The following is a 13,702-nucleotide window of genomic DNA, read 5'->3' as shown; positions in this document are numbered from 1 at the left end:
ACAACTTACACTGGCACGGATTTGATGGCTTCCTTTTCGCTTTGGAGAACAAAAAGAAGCAGACTCGCTGAAATCATTATCCTAATTTTCCGACTTCCTTTTCTGAAGCGTGTACTACATCTTTAAACATAGATTAATTTTCGTTTTAAAGTGCAGTGACTATTATTGGCTGGCGAGAGGACATGTGGTTAGCACATGTCACGTTACATTTATTTTGAAAACTCGGTTTAAATAGCACACACATATCAAAGCTTTCCAAACACAAACTAAAGCCTGGTAATAATAAATCTTGTTGTGCTTTGGATCGTACTTTTTACACACTCTGCCAGTTTCTAATTATCCCCTTAGAGAGCGAAAGAGAGAGGAGAGAGAGAGAGGGAGGAGAGAGGGAGGAGAGAGAGAGAGGAGGGGAGGGAGGGAGGGGAAAAAAAGTGTGTAGTGGCAGCAGATTCCCTGAAAATTGCTGTTTCATCTGCTCTGTTTAACTTCATACAGAGGTCTGACAGAAGTAACTGTTCTACATAGTTTAATACAGTCTTTCTTTGCATTCAGCCATAAAGTAATGCTGCATTTCAACATCAGCTCACACACTCCAAAAGAACTAACATAAGAAGCTAAGACAACACACGTTCAGTGAGTGTTTATGTTGTGGTTTTGAGCATGTGAAGCAGAATGCAGACAATTATGGGAAAATTACAGTGGCACTTTTTCCTGCTACACGTTTTCTGGCTTGTAACCGTGGATCTGACCTCTGCATGCACAAACCAACAAGATCCAAAAAGCACCAACATATGTCCCTAGTGTCCCCCCATAAACACACACGCCAACAAACGCAGAGCATGCACACCTCGTTTATCTTGGCGACAGAGCAAACGCTCGTCTCGTAGACCAAACAAACACTAAGGCGGTACGCACACCGGCCCAATCAGCTTCTAATGACTTGCTTCATTAGCTAAATGGCTGTAATTTACTGCCCTAAGCAGGGGTCAGCAGGCCAACGGCAACAGACCACAGGGGCACCTAAGGGCAAAGATGGGGGTGGGCGCTTGTTTTTGGATTCCAGGCAAATGGAGATGAACCGGTGAACATGTGCAAACACTTATCTTTATTTGAACCGATTTAATGGGGTTACGGTAAGATAATTGTTAGGACTAGCTATTTAGCTTGTATATTAAAAAACAAAAATAAAATAATGTCAGATTGGTACAACTGAACAGTTGCGAGCTGCTTGTTTTCCTGTGCGTGTTTAATTGTGAAAGAGCCTAAGAGTTCAACACAAATCATTTAGTCTTTATATTTTTAATGAAACAAAGGCTAAAAATTTGTTTTGTAATTTGCTGTGGTGATGTGCTGGGAAAGAAGAGAAATGATAAAATAGTGACTGAAGGCAAGGTTCAGACAAGCAAGTGGATGTCACAACAGCACATGGGCCTAGAGACCCGTCAGTAATTTTGGCAGCTTCTGGTCACTAGAGAAAAATCCGTATTCTAGTCCTAGTTGGTGGGTGTGGTTGCTAGGGGCTGTTAGCCGTCGCTCGATGAAATCTGTTGAAATGATGATTTTGCACCAAATCTCTTTTAACAGTTGTTTTTGTCACAAGCAGATCTGCAGTAGTTGCCTATAGTGTCCATGGAAGATGCATGCAAGCTTTAGTGAAACAAACTGGAAACAGAACATTTGTCTTCAAATTTAAAGTTGCGCTTCACCACTGCAACCAACACATTTCACCGATTCACGCAATCGCCTGCCAGCAACCCACCAGCAACCGCTTGCAACCGGTTGGGGAATACACATTTCTTGCCCACCGACTGGTGGTTGAGAGATGGTCAATGACAGATCTCTAGGCCTGTGTGAATGAGGGCCCAGTATATTCAAGATCCCCACAATAACACTGTCTGGGATTTTGGAGAGCAGCAGAGGGAGGGACAATTACACAGACGGAGCCTGCCAAACATATTTAGTGATCCAATACTGACCACTGGCATGACCACAGCAGTGGCAACAATACTTCTGGAGCAGATACCAGACATTTACAGCACTCATCCATCAGTGCCTTAAAACAGTACAGACACACTCACCCATGCACACAAGGTGGAGAAAACACAGCTCATTCTTTCCCCAAGATCTCCAACAGGGCATGTGCCCAATCCCACAATTACACCAGCTTTTCATCCACCTCATTCCGGCCGCAGACAAATCATAATTAGGTCTGAAAGAGTCTATTAGGATTGTCATTTTTAACGGGCTCTTGGGTGGGGGGCATAATTATAAACCCTCCATTCTCTGGCTACCCTTCTTTTGTCCCCTCAACTGGAATTGAAACAATGAGGACAATTTAAATAGTCAATCAGGAGGGTTTAGCTGCCATGGGGACATGTGGTTGTGCTGACTTAGTTGTAAGTGCTCGATGTGTGTTCAGGAAGTATGAACGCTGTTTTGAAGGGAAGGTAGGAAGAGGAGGTAAACGCGGGTCCTCCGGTGAGGAGAAGTTACAACAGCTGAGCTGTGCCAAAACTCTTCATCGTTCTCTTAAAGGGGAAAAAGGATTAGGGATTACATTTCCAATTGACATTCCTTTATGTCAGCTAAACCATTAACTCCACAAACAGCGGCTCTGCTTTTAGAAGAGAAAAACAGACTCCGTGAGTGTTGCATGAGGAACTCCTCCACAGAGTCATTACTGAAAAGAAAATCACAAATGTATACACACACATATCGTTCCAGGCCTTAAATCAAAACAGCAATCATACATTTGGAGGAGAGAAAAGTGCATTATCCCTGAAGGAAACACAGCTGTCACAGCAGCAATGCACTTAAGAAACACACGAGTAGCTGTCAGACTTGAATCTTTTTCTTTGAAAGCAGTCGGATGAGTGAAAGCAGTGAAAATGTGTTTCTAGTTTGGCAAACAATTTCTGGCAATAAAATACAAAAAAAACCCAACACACACACAGACATTATTAATTCTAACAATCTAGCCACAAAGATAAAGATCCTTTAAATCCAATAAAGTGCCTTTATTAGAACTAGCTGTTTTGTTTGTTTGTTTTAAAAACAGATGTGAACAACTCCTCAGTTGGTTTTGGTTCACATGTGTAATCACAAATGGGGATTCTGAGGTCTTTGGTTCACTAGGTCAGAGCTGGGAGGTTATGTAAGCAGAGTGGAGGGATTGGCCTCACTGAACCTGAGGAGAGGCACCACACTGGGGCTGGCAGGCAGAGGAGAAAGCCCACAGGGCAAAGAGCTAAGCGCTGTTGTAGCGTTCACACGCGCACACAGGCACAGGAAATTACAAAAAACAGGAGTCTTGCATAAGAGACTCATTTGCGATAGTGTGTGTGCGCACAGTTATTAATTTACTCCCTAATCGTTAACCTCATCTTCGGTACTGTGTGTGCATTACTGTGCGTTTGTTCCTCACTGAAGCAAATAAAGTAAATGACATCTTCCCCAAATGAATCGCATAAAGGTGAAACTACTCAAACAGCTGTTATATCATTTATAGCCCATCAGCAGGGTGCATGTCATACACTCAACATTAAGAAAACTGTCCTCCAGGGCTTCTATAAGCTTGGTTATAGGTTAAAATTTAAAGATTACTGGGCAAAAGGTTAAATAGGTTTCAAAGGCAAGATAAAGGCAAGAGAATGACATTAAAAAGGTGAGCATGGCAGCAAAAGCACCATTATGGCCAAAATGATAGTCATTGTTATTTTGATCTATATTGAAATCACAATTATAACGCTGCTTTCAGTAACATTCCTGCTAATGTACAAATGCAAATGCTGCACAATAAAATTAGAAACCCCTTTTTACTTATATCAGGGTGTCTGTTACAGGAAAAACATACATTTAAAAACTTGAACACAAATTAAAATCAACAGGACGCCTTCACATTTTTCTACATTCTCCTGTTAATTAGAACATCTCTGCTGACGGTGTTTGTTTACCTTGCCTAACTGCCTCTCCCAGAAGCAAAATAAAGTCTTTCACTTCTTTCTTTGTACCTGCTCGATGGATGTGACCTGAAGCAGAGTACTTGACAGCTGTGAGATCGCTCCCTTTTTCCACTGAAATGTTTTGCATACAGCGCAAGTTTTGGAAAAATAACTGTGCACAGAGATAACGTCTCTTTTGTCCACCATGTTGACCATTACCACAGAGCCTTCGACGCTCCCCTCGTTTAATGGGCTCTTATCTTTGACCAAATGCGATTGTGTTGGCGAATAAGTGTGTCTTTGTGAGTGGCGTGAATACGCTGCACGACTACGGACGACTAAGATGACGTTTGACAAATCGCGCTAGCAACCACTGTGTGTTTCTCTTGGCCTTATTCAATTTCTCAAAACACACCACAAATGGCAGTAAAATGAATTGAATAAGTTAGTTGTGTTGCTCTGTGGCGCACGCACAACTCACTCAGCCGCACTCTTTCCATGTGATTTATTCACGGTTAACATCTCTTGCCCTAAATCCCAAGTATTTCCAAACAACCGGTGATGATTCGCCTTCTGCTGTGCAAGACATTAGATTTTTGTTTTGACAGCCTGTTATCGGTTGTATATCTGCCTGTTAATGTAGTGTTACTGGTCCGGACTAGCCCAGGAAACTTCAAGCTGCGCGGTGCAGGGAACAGCTGTGATTGGCACATGCGGCCGTGCTGTCAGGCGGTGATTTACGTTTGCTTTGTGTTCTTTTGTCGGAGCACGCATTTCCAATATCGGTCGATCGCGTTCATTTAACTGTGGGAGGCCAAAAATCAGGATTAAGATTAAAAATTGATTTTCAAGCGTCTGCAGTTATTGAGGATTTTGTGTTTGTGCAGTTTCGGGTGCATTTTTCTTTTGTGTGTGTTGTAAAGACTGGGGAACACTTGGGTTATAAATGATGCAGTGTGTGCCAACAATTACGGTGGATACACTGATACCAAGCCAAACATTACTCAGTTGAATTTTTAGAAAACAAAAGCAATCGAAACCATGTCAAATCATTTTGACTTTGACTGTGGGGGTAACTTAAATACTGAGCATCTCAATTTGAAATGAACACCTTCACTCTGCTCTCATCAGTATTGCCCCCACCCTGTATGCAGCAGTACTACACTGTTACAACAGGCAGACAAGGCCAGAGGCAGACTGTCTGGCTACCACCCAAATGGCTTTCTCCATGGATATAAACAGCCCAAGTACAGGCCTGGACCACACATAAACACCATTTTGAGAACACAGGCAAGGACTGCGCACTCTGGCTTGTTTGCGACGGTGTGTGTCTGTGTGTTTGTGTGCAGGAGAAAAAGCTGAACAGTGGGATAAACACACATTGAACATAGACCCAAGACAGTGTGGGTGGTGAGCATACATGATGTGCATCCTTCTATACAGTAGATAGAAATCTCTGTTGCTGTTTTTTTGTTTCTTGTTACTTTTCTGTCCAGTTACTCCCACGTTGCATCAGAATAATCCAGCACCCCCTGCTCCCCCATGGAGGAATTAAAAATAGCTTTTCCTCAGATACAACAACAACAACACCACCACACAGCAGTCAGCCAATTCATTATCATAGGGAAAACAAATCCCACAAGAGCAAAATGGCGTCAATAAACAAGCTGGGATCGGATGAAAAGGTGCACCAACAACATGTTAACTGCGATTTCTCAACACAGACTGACACACGAGTCCTGCTTCTTTCACAACATTTGTTTCTTTTTTCTTTTTCTTTTTTTGGGTCGCTCACTTTATCGCTTCGAATCTTTCATGTTTTAACTGCTTTTATGTGGCTGTCTGAATGAGTGATGGATAGAACCCATTGGGTGGATGCTTAATGTTTTCCAGATAAGATAAGCAAACAACACTGCAGTGGATACACAGAGGGGGGGGGGGGGGGGGGGGGGGGTAATACAAATTTATGCTTACACCTTGAACGTTTGACCTGGGTCACACCCCAGAAATCACCACTGATGAGATATTCTGGGCAGAAATGTCACTTAATGCTTACAGAAAAGGAAAAAAAGCTAAAAAATCTGATCAAAATGAAAGGGAAATCAGGGATATGATTACACAGCTGGAGATTCTGTCAGAGACATTTTTGGTAGCTGACATGAAGGAGCCTAATGTGTGTGGTGGTCAGATCACCAGAGACATGTATCAGAATCTTAAAGGGGATTGGGGCTTTCAGATATCAAAGACTGGAGTCTCTTTGAAAAGATTAACCAGGCTAACACAGATGTCCTCATGGGCTGCGTCTCCCTATATACCCTGCATGCTTTGTGCAGGTAGTTGGCGCGTAGACATACCCCCCCCCCCCCACACACACACACACAGAAAATGGTATGAGGGCACACAGGAGATAAGCAGGACAGGACACATCAGTGGTTGGTGTGGATTTGCACTCTCTCTCTCTCACTCTCTCACACACACACACACACACACACACACGCACGCGTGCGCAGACACAACCTCAAGGGCTCTGCTGACATTCTCCCATGTCCCTCTCTTGGTAAGGGTCCCTGCATATGGGTCACATGAGAGGCCAAGGGGAAAACTGAGCAGAAGAAGCCCTGCAAAGGAAAATGTCATCCTCACAGCATGGATGGAGCACACACGCACAGAGAGCCAAACTGGTGTCTATAAATACAGTGGTAGAACAGGGAGCGGCAGCACTGGGGGGAGTGTGGAAAACTGTTCAATCGTTAGCTTAGCAGCCTAGCTCTAAAATTAGCATTAAATTGCAGCAGAGTGCAGCTAAACACTCGCTTGAAATCTGCTCGCAAAACACTAATTCAGCCCTTAATTATAAAGAGAGACAACAGCAAAACTGAGTCAGAACAAGTCACCCACGCTTCATTAGCCTGCAACTGCTCGTGTGTAAGGCACGGCGTTAGCTTAGCACCAAGTGATTAGTCTAATTTCAGCCACAAAGTATATGGGACATTGTATCATTAGCCTATGTAACATCATGGCCTATATATGTAAATCAAGGCTCATCACACGGAAGGCTCGAGTCCATTTTAGCAACTTCCAATTACACGTTTCTGAATGAGCCCTGTAAGGTTAAAATGACATCCCATAATAGGAGTATTCTCCTCAGAACAGGAACATATAGCCATTACGCCCAACAGACTTTAATCTAAATTTTCCCCCCTCCCGAGTGTGGAGCGGACTTTTGTGGGAGGGGCAGAGGTTAATAACGATAACGGCAAATTAATCTATAGAGCAAGGTGTTTCTGTTTTACACAGGAATTAACTTCGGTTGCGAGGACATTTTAAAGAAAAAAGGGTGGGTGAGATATTCCACGAAGGATAGAAGTCACAACCAAGGTTGTTTGAGATAAACGTTCCTATGTAATGTTTGGACCTTGGGATGAACGTGTCACTCCCTCTCCTCTCATTTTTCTTAAGAAGGGATGATTGAGAGCAAGGGGGTTATCGTTACATCACAACACATTCAGACAAGACATGTAGTAGACGTAGCTGTTTCAAAATATACCTTACAGTGTAAACAGGAACAGCAAATTAAAGAGTGCACATGCATCAGATAAACCTAGAAACTGTCAAGCCGTCTCTATACCGAGCCATGATTGTCTCTCACCGATTCAAGATCGTATCGGCCTTGAATCCTGAAACTCTTGCATATTCTAGCGAGCTAAGATTGCAGATTTTTAAAGAGAATTTATAGTCCTGGGTCTTTTAACCTTGGCCTTGGAAATGTTTTAAGGTAATAAGACAAGTAGCACTTCATAGTTTTAGCGCAACAAGAAAAAAAAAAAAAAAAAACTTTTTGCAGTGTCCTGGCAGAGGACTAACCCCCTCTGTATCCCAGCCAGCGGGGCATAGATCATAAGTAACATGAGCCCTTCATTAACTCAAGAGGGAAAAAAGAACAAGAGTTGTTTAGCAACCTTGAGTGTCGAGGATATCTGCGCTCCTTTGAGTGACTGCACTCAGTTTATCAGGTATCCTTTTGAGTTTTTAACCCAAATAGACAAACAATGCTGCTGTATGAGACAAAAAGGAGCAGCGCGTAACTCATTCGACTGCTAATTGCTCTGCTGTGGCTTTTCCACTTCATTCGACATCAAAAGTGCTACACAGTGTCAATGAACCTGTGCAGAGTTTGTAGTGCAGGGTGTGTGAGTACTCCATGTTCGAAACAGCTGCTGTAGTAGAGGGTGATAGGCAGGGTGTTAAAGAGACAGACAGTTGTTGAACGGTGGGAGGGGGAGATGTGTAAGCTGATGAAATGCAGGATAATCTTAGCCATGGGCAAGTGTGCAGTTAGATGCAGCATGTGTGAAGGGTTTTGTCTGTGTGTGTTATGAGTGGGTGGAGGGTGATCAAAACCTGACTTAACAAAACTTATTCTAAGCTCCCTGGAGTTGCTTATGCATGCATCTTTATGTGCATAGAGCCAAACAACAGGGAAGCATATCCTGGTGTTAGGATAATTAATATGCAACATCCCCTTTCTAGCGTTAGACCTCAGCCCCGGACCCTTGAATAAAAACCTCTTTAATATCATATCTGCAGCGTTCTTGTTAAACAATATGCTTTCCCGCTCTGCCGCTGGTTGTAGGCACGCATGTAATTATGTCTCCATCTGCTCCACTCTGCTGCATCTTACCTCTGAGGCAGAGGAAGGTGAGAAAGTCCTCCGTCTTGGGCTTGCGCCTGGAGAGGTCCTGGATGGAGGAGGACAGGGATGAAGCGGAGAGGGACGAGAGGGACGTGGATGGCACCGTGGACAGGCCGGTGTTCAGGCCGCCCGAGTCAGCCACTTTGATGGGCGTAGTGCTGGGCGAGTTGGGCTGCGATTGGGCAAACTTCCTCTGGGCCTGGAGCCGAGGCCTTGTTGGAAGGGGAAAGAAAAACAACAAGTTAGACCCTTGTATCCTTTGCACGCAAACACAGAATTTACAAGTAACATAAGCCAGTGTGTTGGAAGAAGTACAACATTTAACCCCAATGCAGCTCCGTCTGCAGCTGACTAAAAATAAAACACAATGTGACTCTTCTGCATACCTGCAAACCCACTCTATCATTTTTACTACTGTGACCCACTGGCCATTGTCTCACTGTAGGGAGGTTTCATTGAAACAATTACCCTCTAGCGAAGAATTGATTACTCTGTGCGCGCGCGTGTGTGTATTTGTTCAGTGAACGGGAGCAAATCCATCATGATCGCTTTGATATGCAACAAGCGCACATTCAGTGGACGACTTGCCCATTCTCACCGACAGTGTGGGTGTATTTAAATGTGTGCATTTACATGAGCTGACGATGTTTTCACACATGTAGTTGTAGTTCCTCTTTTTCATTCCTGTTAAGCGCTATTGAATAAGAAAAGAAAAGCGCCTATAAGGCAGAGCCTCTGCTGTCAGTGGCAGCTGATAAAAACCAACTACACAAGGACAGTGTGCCAAAACAATCACATGCTAACCGGCAACAACTTTCTTCATCTCCCCATCTTTCTGTCTCATAATTTTTTTTCCACCCTCGTCTCCTCCTCACTCCCCCTTCCCTCACTTCTGTTGCTACATTGTACGCGCTTTCCTCTGTGATGCACAAAGCCTTTGAGACGTCGCTCTCATTTTTCTCTCTCCTTGTCTCTTTTCTGTCTTTATTTCACAGTGTGTGCCAGAGGAGGCGATGGTAAGAGCAGAATATTAAAGAGGTAGATGTCTCAGAAAGCAGCGGACTTGCTTGTCACACACCACCTCTCCTTGATACATGCACGTGCGGGCACATGGATGCAGACCCTCCCTCTCCACGCGCACTTAAAAAGTAGGCGCGTGCTTATACACGCATGGAGTATAAAAGTCACAGAGTGTCAGGGGCCGTGTGAACCATCAAGTGGCCTCAATCGATTAGCGCTTGAGAGAGAGAGAGAGAGAGAGAGAGAGAGAGAGAGAGAGAGAGAGAGAGAGAGAGAGAGAGAGAGAGAGAGAGAGAGAGAGAGAGAGAGAGAGAGAGTGTGTGTGTGTGTGTGTGTGTGTGTGTGTGTGTGTGTCGGGGGGAAGCTATGCTGTAAGTGTTGTGGAGTAGTGATAGAAGCAATGCGATATCCTGGTATTATTTGTCAATTTGCTGCGGACCGGACTGAGGTAAGGATAGATAGGATCATGTCTGGAGAACACCCACAATGCATTTGGCGTAGCCACTGAAAGGTGCAGCGCTCCGATTACACTCCAATCAGAGAACAGAGCCGAGTCAAAACGTGTCAATTTCCTGGCCTAAGCTCAATATGTGAGAAATTGAGAGATGATTGCTCACACAAAGCCCTACATTTTGTGGCAAGGTTTGAGGAAAAATTGCAGTTTGTTTACCAACAAGCAGTGAACACTGAACTCTCATCAGTCTGGATTTTCATAAAGAAACTTTATTAACACACGAGATCCTAATTTAAACTGTAAAGTTTTAGGACTTGCAGTGCTCGAATAAATGTGGTATGAAAAGCCATATTCATACAGGAGGTGCCAATAATACTGTGACACAAAGACGACAACTATCAAATACGCCACTGTGCCTCCTCCTGGGCCTCCACCTTTTAGGTATAAGATATCCATTTTACCCCATCGGAAATTTATGGGAAATTTCGGCATAACTAACAAGTGAATTCTGTCCCCATGTTGTCTGATCAACCCCCCCCCCCCCCCCCAAAAAAAACAACAACTGTTCAGTCCAAGTGCATGTTTCTCCTAAATTTAAAAAAAAAATTCCCCCAAGATGTTCAGTAGAAAGGCGTGGACAGATGTACGGAGAGGTAACCCCGAAAAAGCAACGCCTAGAGCGCGGGCTGTCGCCGGCACAGAGGCGTTAAAAAGGGAACGTGACTATTCAACAAGCAGAAACCGCAAAATGAGGGCGGGTGTCAGTTCACACAAGGCTCTGATCTACTTGCAAAAGATAAAATAAATAAGAAGGGGATAATAATAATAATTTAAAAAAAAAAAACAGACATGGAGTAAATGAAGTGCACAAAATGCAGAAAGCCGAGTTTTTCCAACCAGTCAAACAGGTTAGAATGAGTGGTAGGAGGGGGACAAGGAGAAGACATGGGGCAAGAATAGCCCTGCACTCACACAGAAGCAAGATGTAGTGAATGAATGAAAGAAAAATCAACATATTATCAAGACCATAGAGGACTTTTAGAAGAAAAAGTAGAACTGGAAACTGATTCTTCAAAATCGTAATGCTCCAAGCTGATCAATGCCTTGGGTCATATTTTCTGGACAGTAGAAATGAGTTTGACAGTTGGGTCAAAACACATGAAAGTGAAACTTCTGCACACCCGAGTCACTCTAGGCAGACTCTGCGGGTCTTCCAACTGTTGAAAACCAGTGAAGAAACCACAGAGAAAAATGGAGAAAGAGCTGAGGCAAGCACAACACTTACAAATGTGATCAAAACTGGCACCGTTAACAATAAAATTAAGCTGAAGCCACATTTGTGTGAAAGCAAGAACAGGAAATGACGTGACATATAGAGGAGAGAGTGTGTGTGTATGAAAAGAGGTGAATCGATCATAGTAACATTACCCAGAAACATCAAACTTGAGCACTTCGACATATAGACGAAGAGCCTGTTTGCTGTAAACCGTTAACCCAAAGTCCAAATTTCAAACTCGCCAAAGCCAACAAACTGTTTCCATCTCTCGTTTTATATCGCAAGCAGTCCGTCTTGATGTGATTACAGCATTCGCTATAATTGATAGCGAGCCGTGAACACTTTCTAAACAGTAAGCAGAGGGAAGATTGAGCTCTCCATAAAAGCCTCTTAGGTAAGCTGAACCCTGCAAAGTTTTATTGCTGCAGCCTTACATAAATAGGATCCTATTTAACAGGGGGGGGGGGGAGGGAGGGGAGAGAGAGAGACCTGGGATTATGACAAGCAAAAGGATACGGATGGAGACAGATGAGCTAATAACGTGATGTGTTTACTACATCCCGTCTAGACCATCAACCACAGCCGGCCAATCCGCTGTTACCTTTAAACTGACATCAAAGACACTTCGTGCTACCACCGAAATATCAGTGGAAACATGCACAAGTAGAACTTCACTAATTGGGCTAAATTGTGCAGTGCCAGTTCTAATTTCCTCATTTCTTCTTTTCTTTCTTTCTTTCTTTTTTTTTTTTTTTTAAAATTGGTATTCCAACAGCAGAGATATGGCTAATAAAAAAAAAATAAAAATTAAAAAAGGTAATAAAAAAACAGATCTGCTTTGCCGATGATGTGATAATGCAGGGTTACGAAGAGAACATAAAAGCAGATAAATTAAACCACAGCACTTATATTGCAAGGACTACATTTCAGCTAGCAGGTTATTATTTAACAAAACAAAACAAAAAAGCAGCTCTCTTCCTCGAAAACAGCCAAACAGGATTAGTGTCATCATCATTATGAAGGTGCCAGGAACTTAAGAGCATGAAAAACATTTACAGCAACGAGTTCAGCCAATTGTCCAACCAGTTTTGCCACTGGAATCACGCCTTTCTAGCAGTCATGGATGATCAAACGTGCATGAGCACAGCAGACACGGGCAAAGCAATGCATCCAAGAGACGGGAGGATGGTAACGTTTAGAAATCAGCAGAGGAGGAACAATTTGTAGTGACTTTACTGTTTTACTTCATGACTGCTCCCACTGCACTAAGAGCCGAGTGGTAATATGAACCCCTGATTTAGCCCTCCGTCTGCCCAGTGGGGGGGGTGTGTGTGTGTGTGTGTGTGTGTGTGTGTGTGTGTGTGTGTGTGTGTGTGTGTGTGTGTGTGTGTGTGTGTGTGTGTGTGTATGTGTGTGTGTGTGTGCGCGCAGAAATCAGGGTACATCACGTTCCCAAGCGTGTTGAGCTATAGAATACTGGCTGGTATGGTGCCATAGGAAGAAAGTGAGGCTTACGCAAGTTAAAATTAAACTGATTGCCCTGACTGACGGAGAGCGAGAGGCGAGCCGGAGAGACGCGGGTAGGGGGAAAAGAAAAAGAGGAAACTGGGCTCCAATAGCGGCAGAAAAAGCAAAGAGATTACAGCAGGATGTCCTCATTCATCCCTTTCTAATCCACCTATCATCCATCCTCTCCTCCCTTCATTCCTTCCTGCTGCACCCCCCCCCAGCCGTCTACCCTTCAAAGGGCTGCTCTAATGTCTAATATTACACAAGCCACCAGAGGCGCGAGAGCATTGATTATCACTGAGAGAGGTAGAGTGAGAAAATCTGACGACCCTGTCAGCCAGGGATCCTGGCAAACTGAAGGAAAAAAGGCAGAAGAAGAAAGGAATAAGAAGAATAAAGCACCATCTCACTAACATATATAATGAAGTGGGTGGGTGGGGGTGATGATGAGGGAAGAGAGAGAAAGATGAGACACAGCTAGTTCAGTGTGCTTCACTTAGAAGAATTCCACTTTGTTTAAGCAGTACAGCTGCGGACAGTTGACATAGATCATCACAAGCACATGGACCCTGTCAGTCAAACGCGGAGCGACTTCAAGCTCTCGTCTTCCGTCTCCATCTTATCAACATCCTCCCAGTGACAGCCATTTCCGTGGGAGTTTCTAAGATGGCTGGGCTTCTCTGTGTGGTCAGACTTACGAGGGTGCTGGCAAGCTTCCCCGCCTGCTGAAATGGCACAGAGAGACACGCTGTCTACAAGCTTCAGTAACTGACCCTCATCTTTGACCCGTGCCACTGGAGGAAGGCCAG

The 13,702-nt window shown here is 43.8% G+C and overlaps 1 protein-coding gene across 3 annotated transcripts in view; it reads right to left on the bottom strand.

The window, feature by feature from the left end:
- The window catches only part of jarid2b (jumonji, AT rich interactive domain 2b), a 109,204-nt gene that overhangs the window by 27,900 nt on the left and 67,602 nt on the right, over positions 1-13,702 (bottom strand). For all 3 annotated transcript variants that reach the window (XM_040021359.1, XM_040021360.1, XM_040021358.1), the window contains one exon: positions 8,623-8,846. In XM_040021359.1, coding sequence (XP_039877293.1) covers positions 8,623-8,846 — 224 coding nt within the window. The remainder of the gene's footprint in view (positions 1-8,622; positions 8,847-13,702) is intronic.

This window comes from Simochromis diagramma, unplaced genomic scaffold (assembly GCF_900408965.1).
Source record: "Simochromis diagramma unplaced genomic scaffold, fSimDia1.1 OVJJ01000753.1, whole genome shotgun sequence".
Classification (NCBI taxonomy): domain Eukaryota; kingdom Metazoa; phylum Chordata; class Actinopteri; order Cichliformes; family Cichlidae; genus Simochromis; species Simochromis diagramma.
This window is presented reverse-complemented; position numbering and strand designations above follow the sequence as displayed.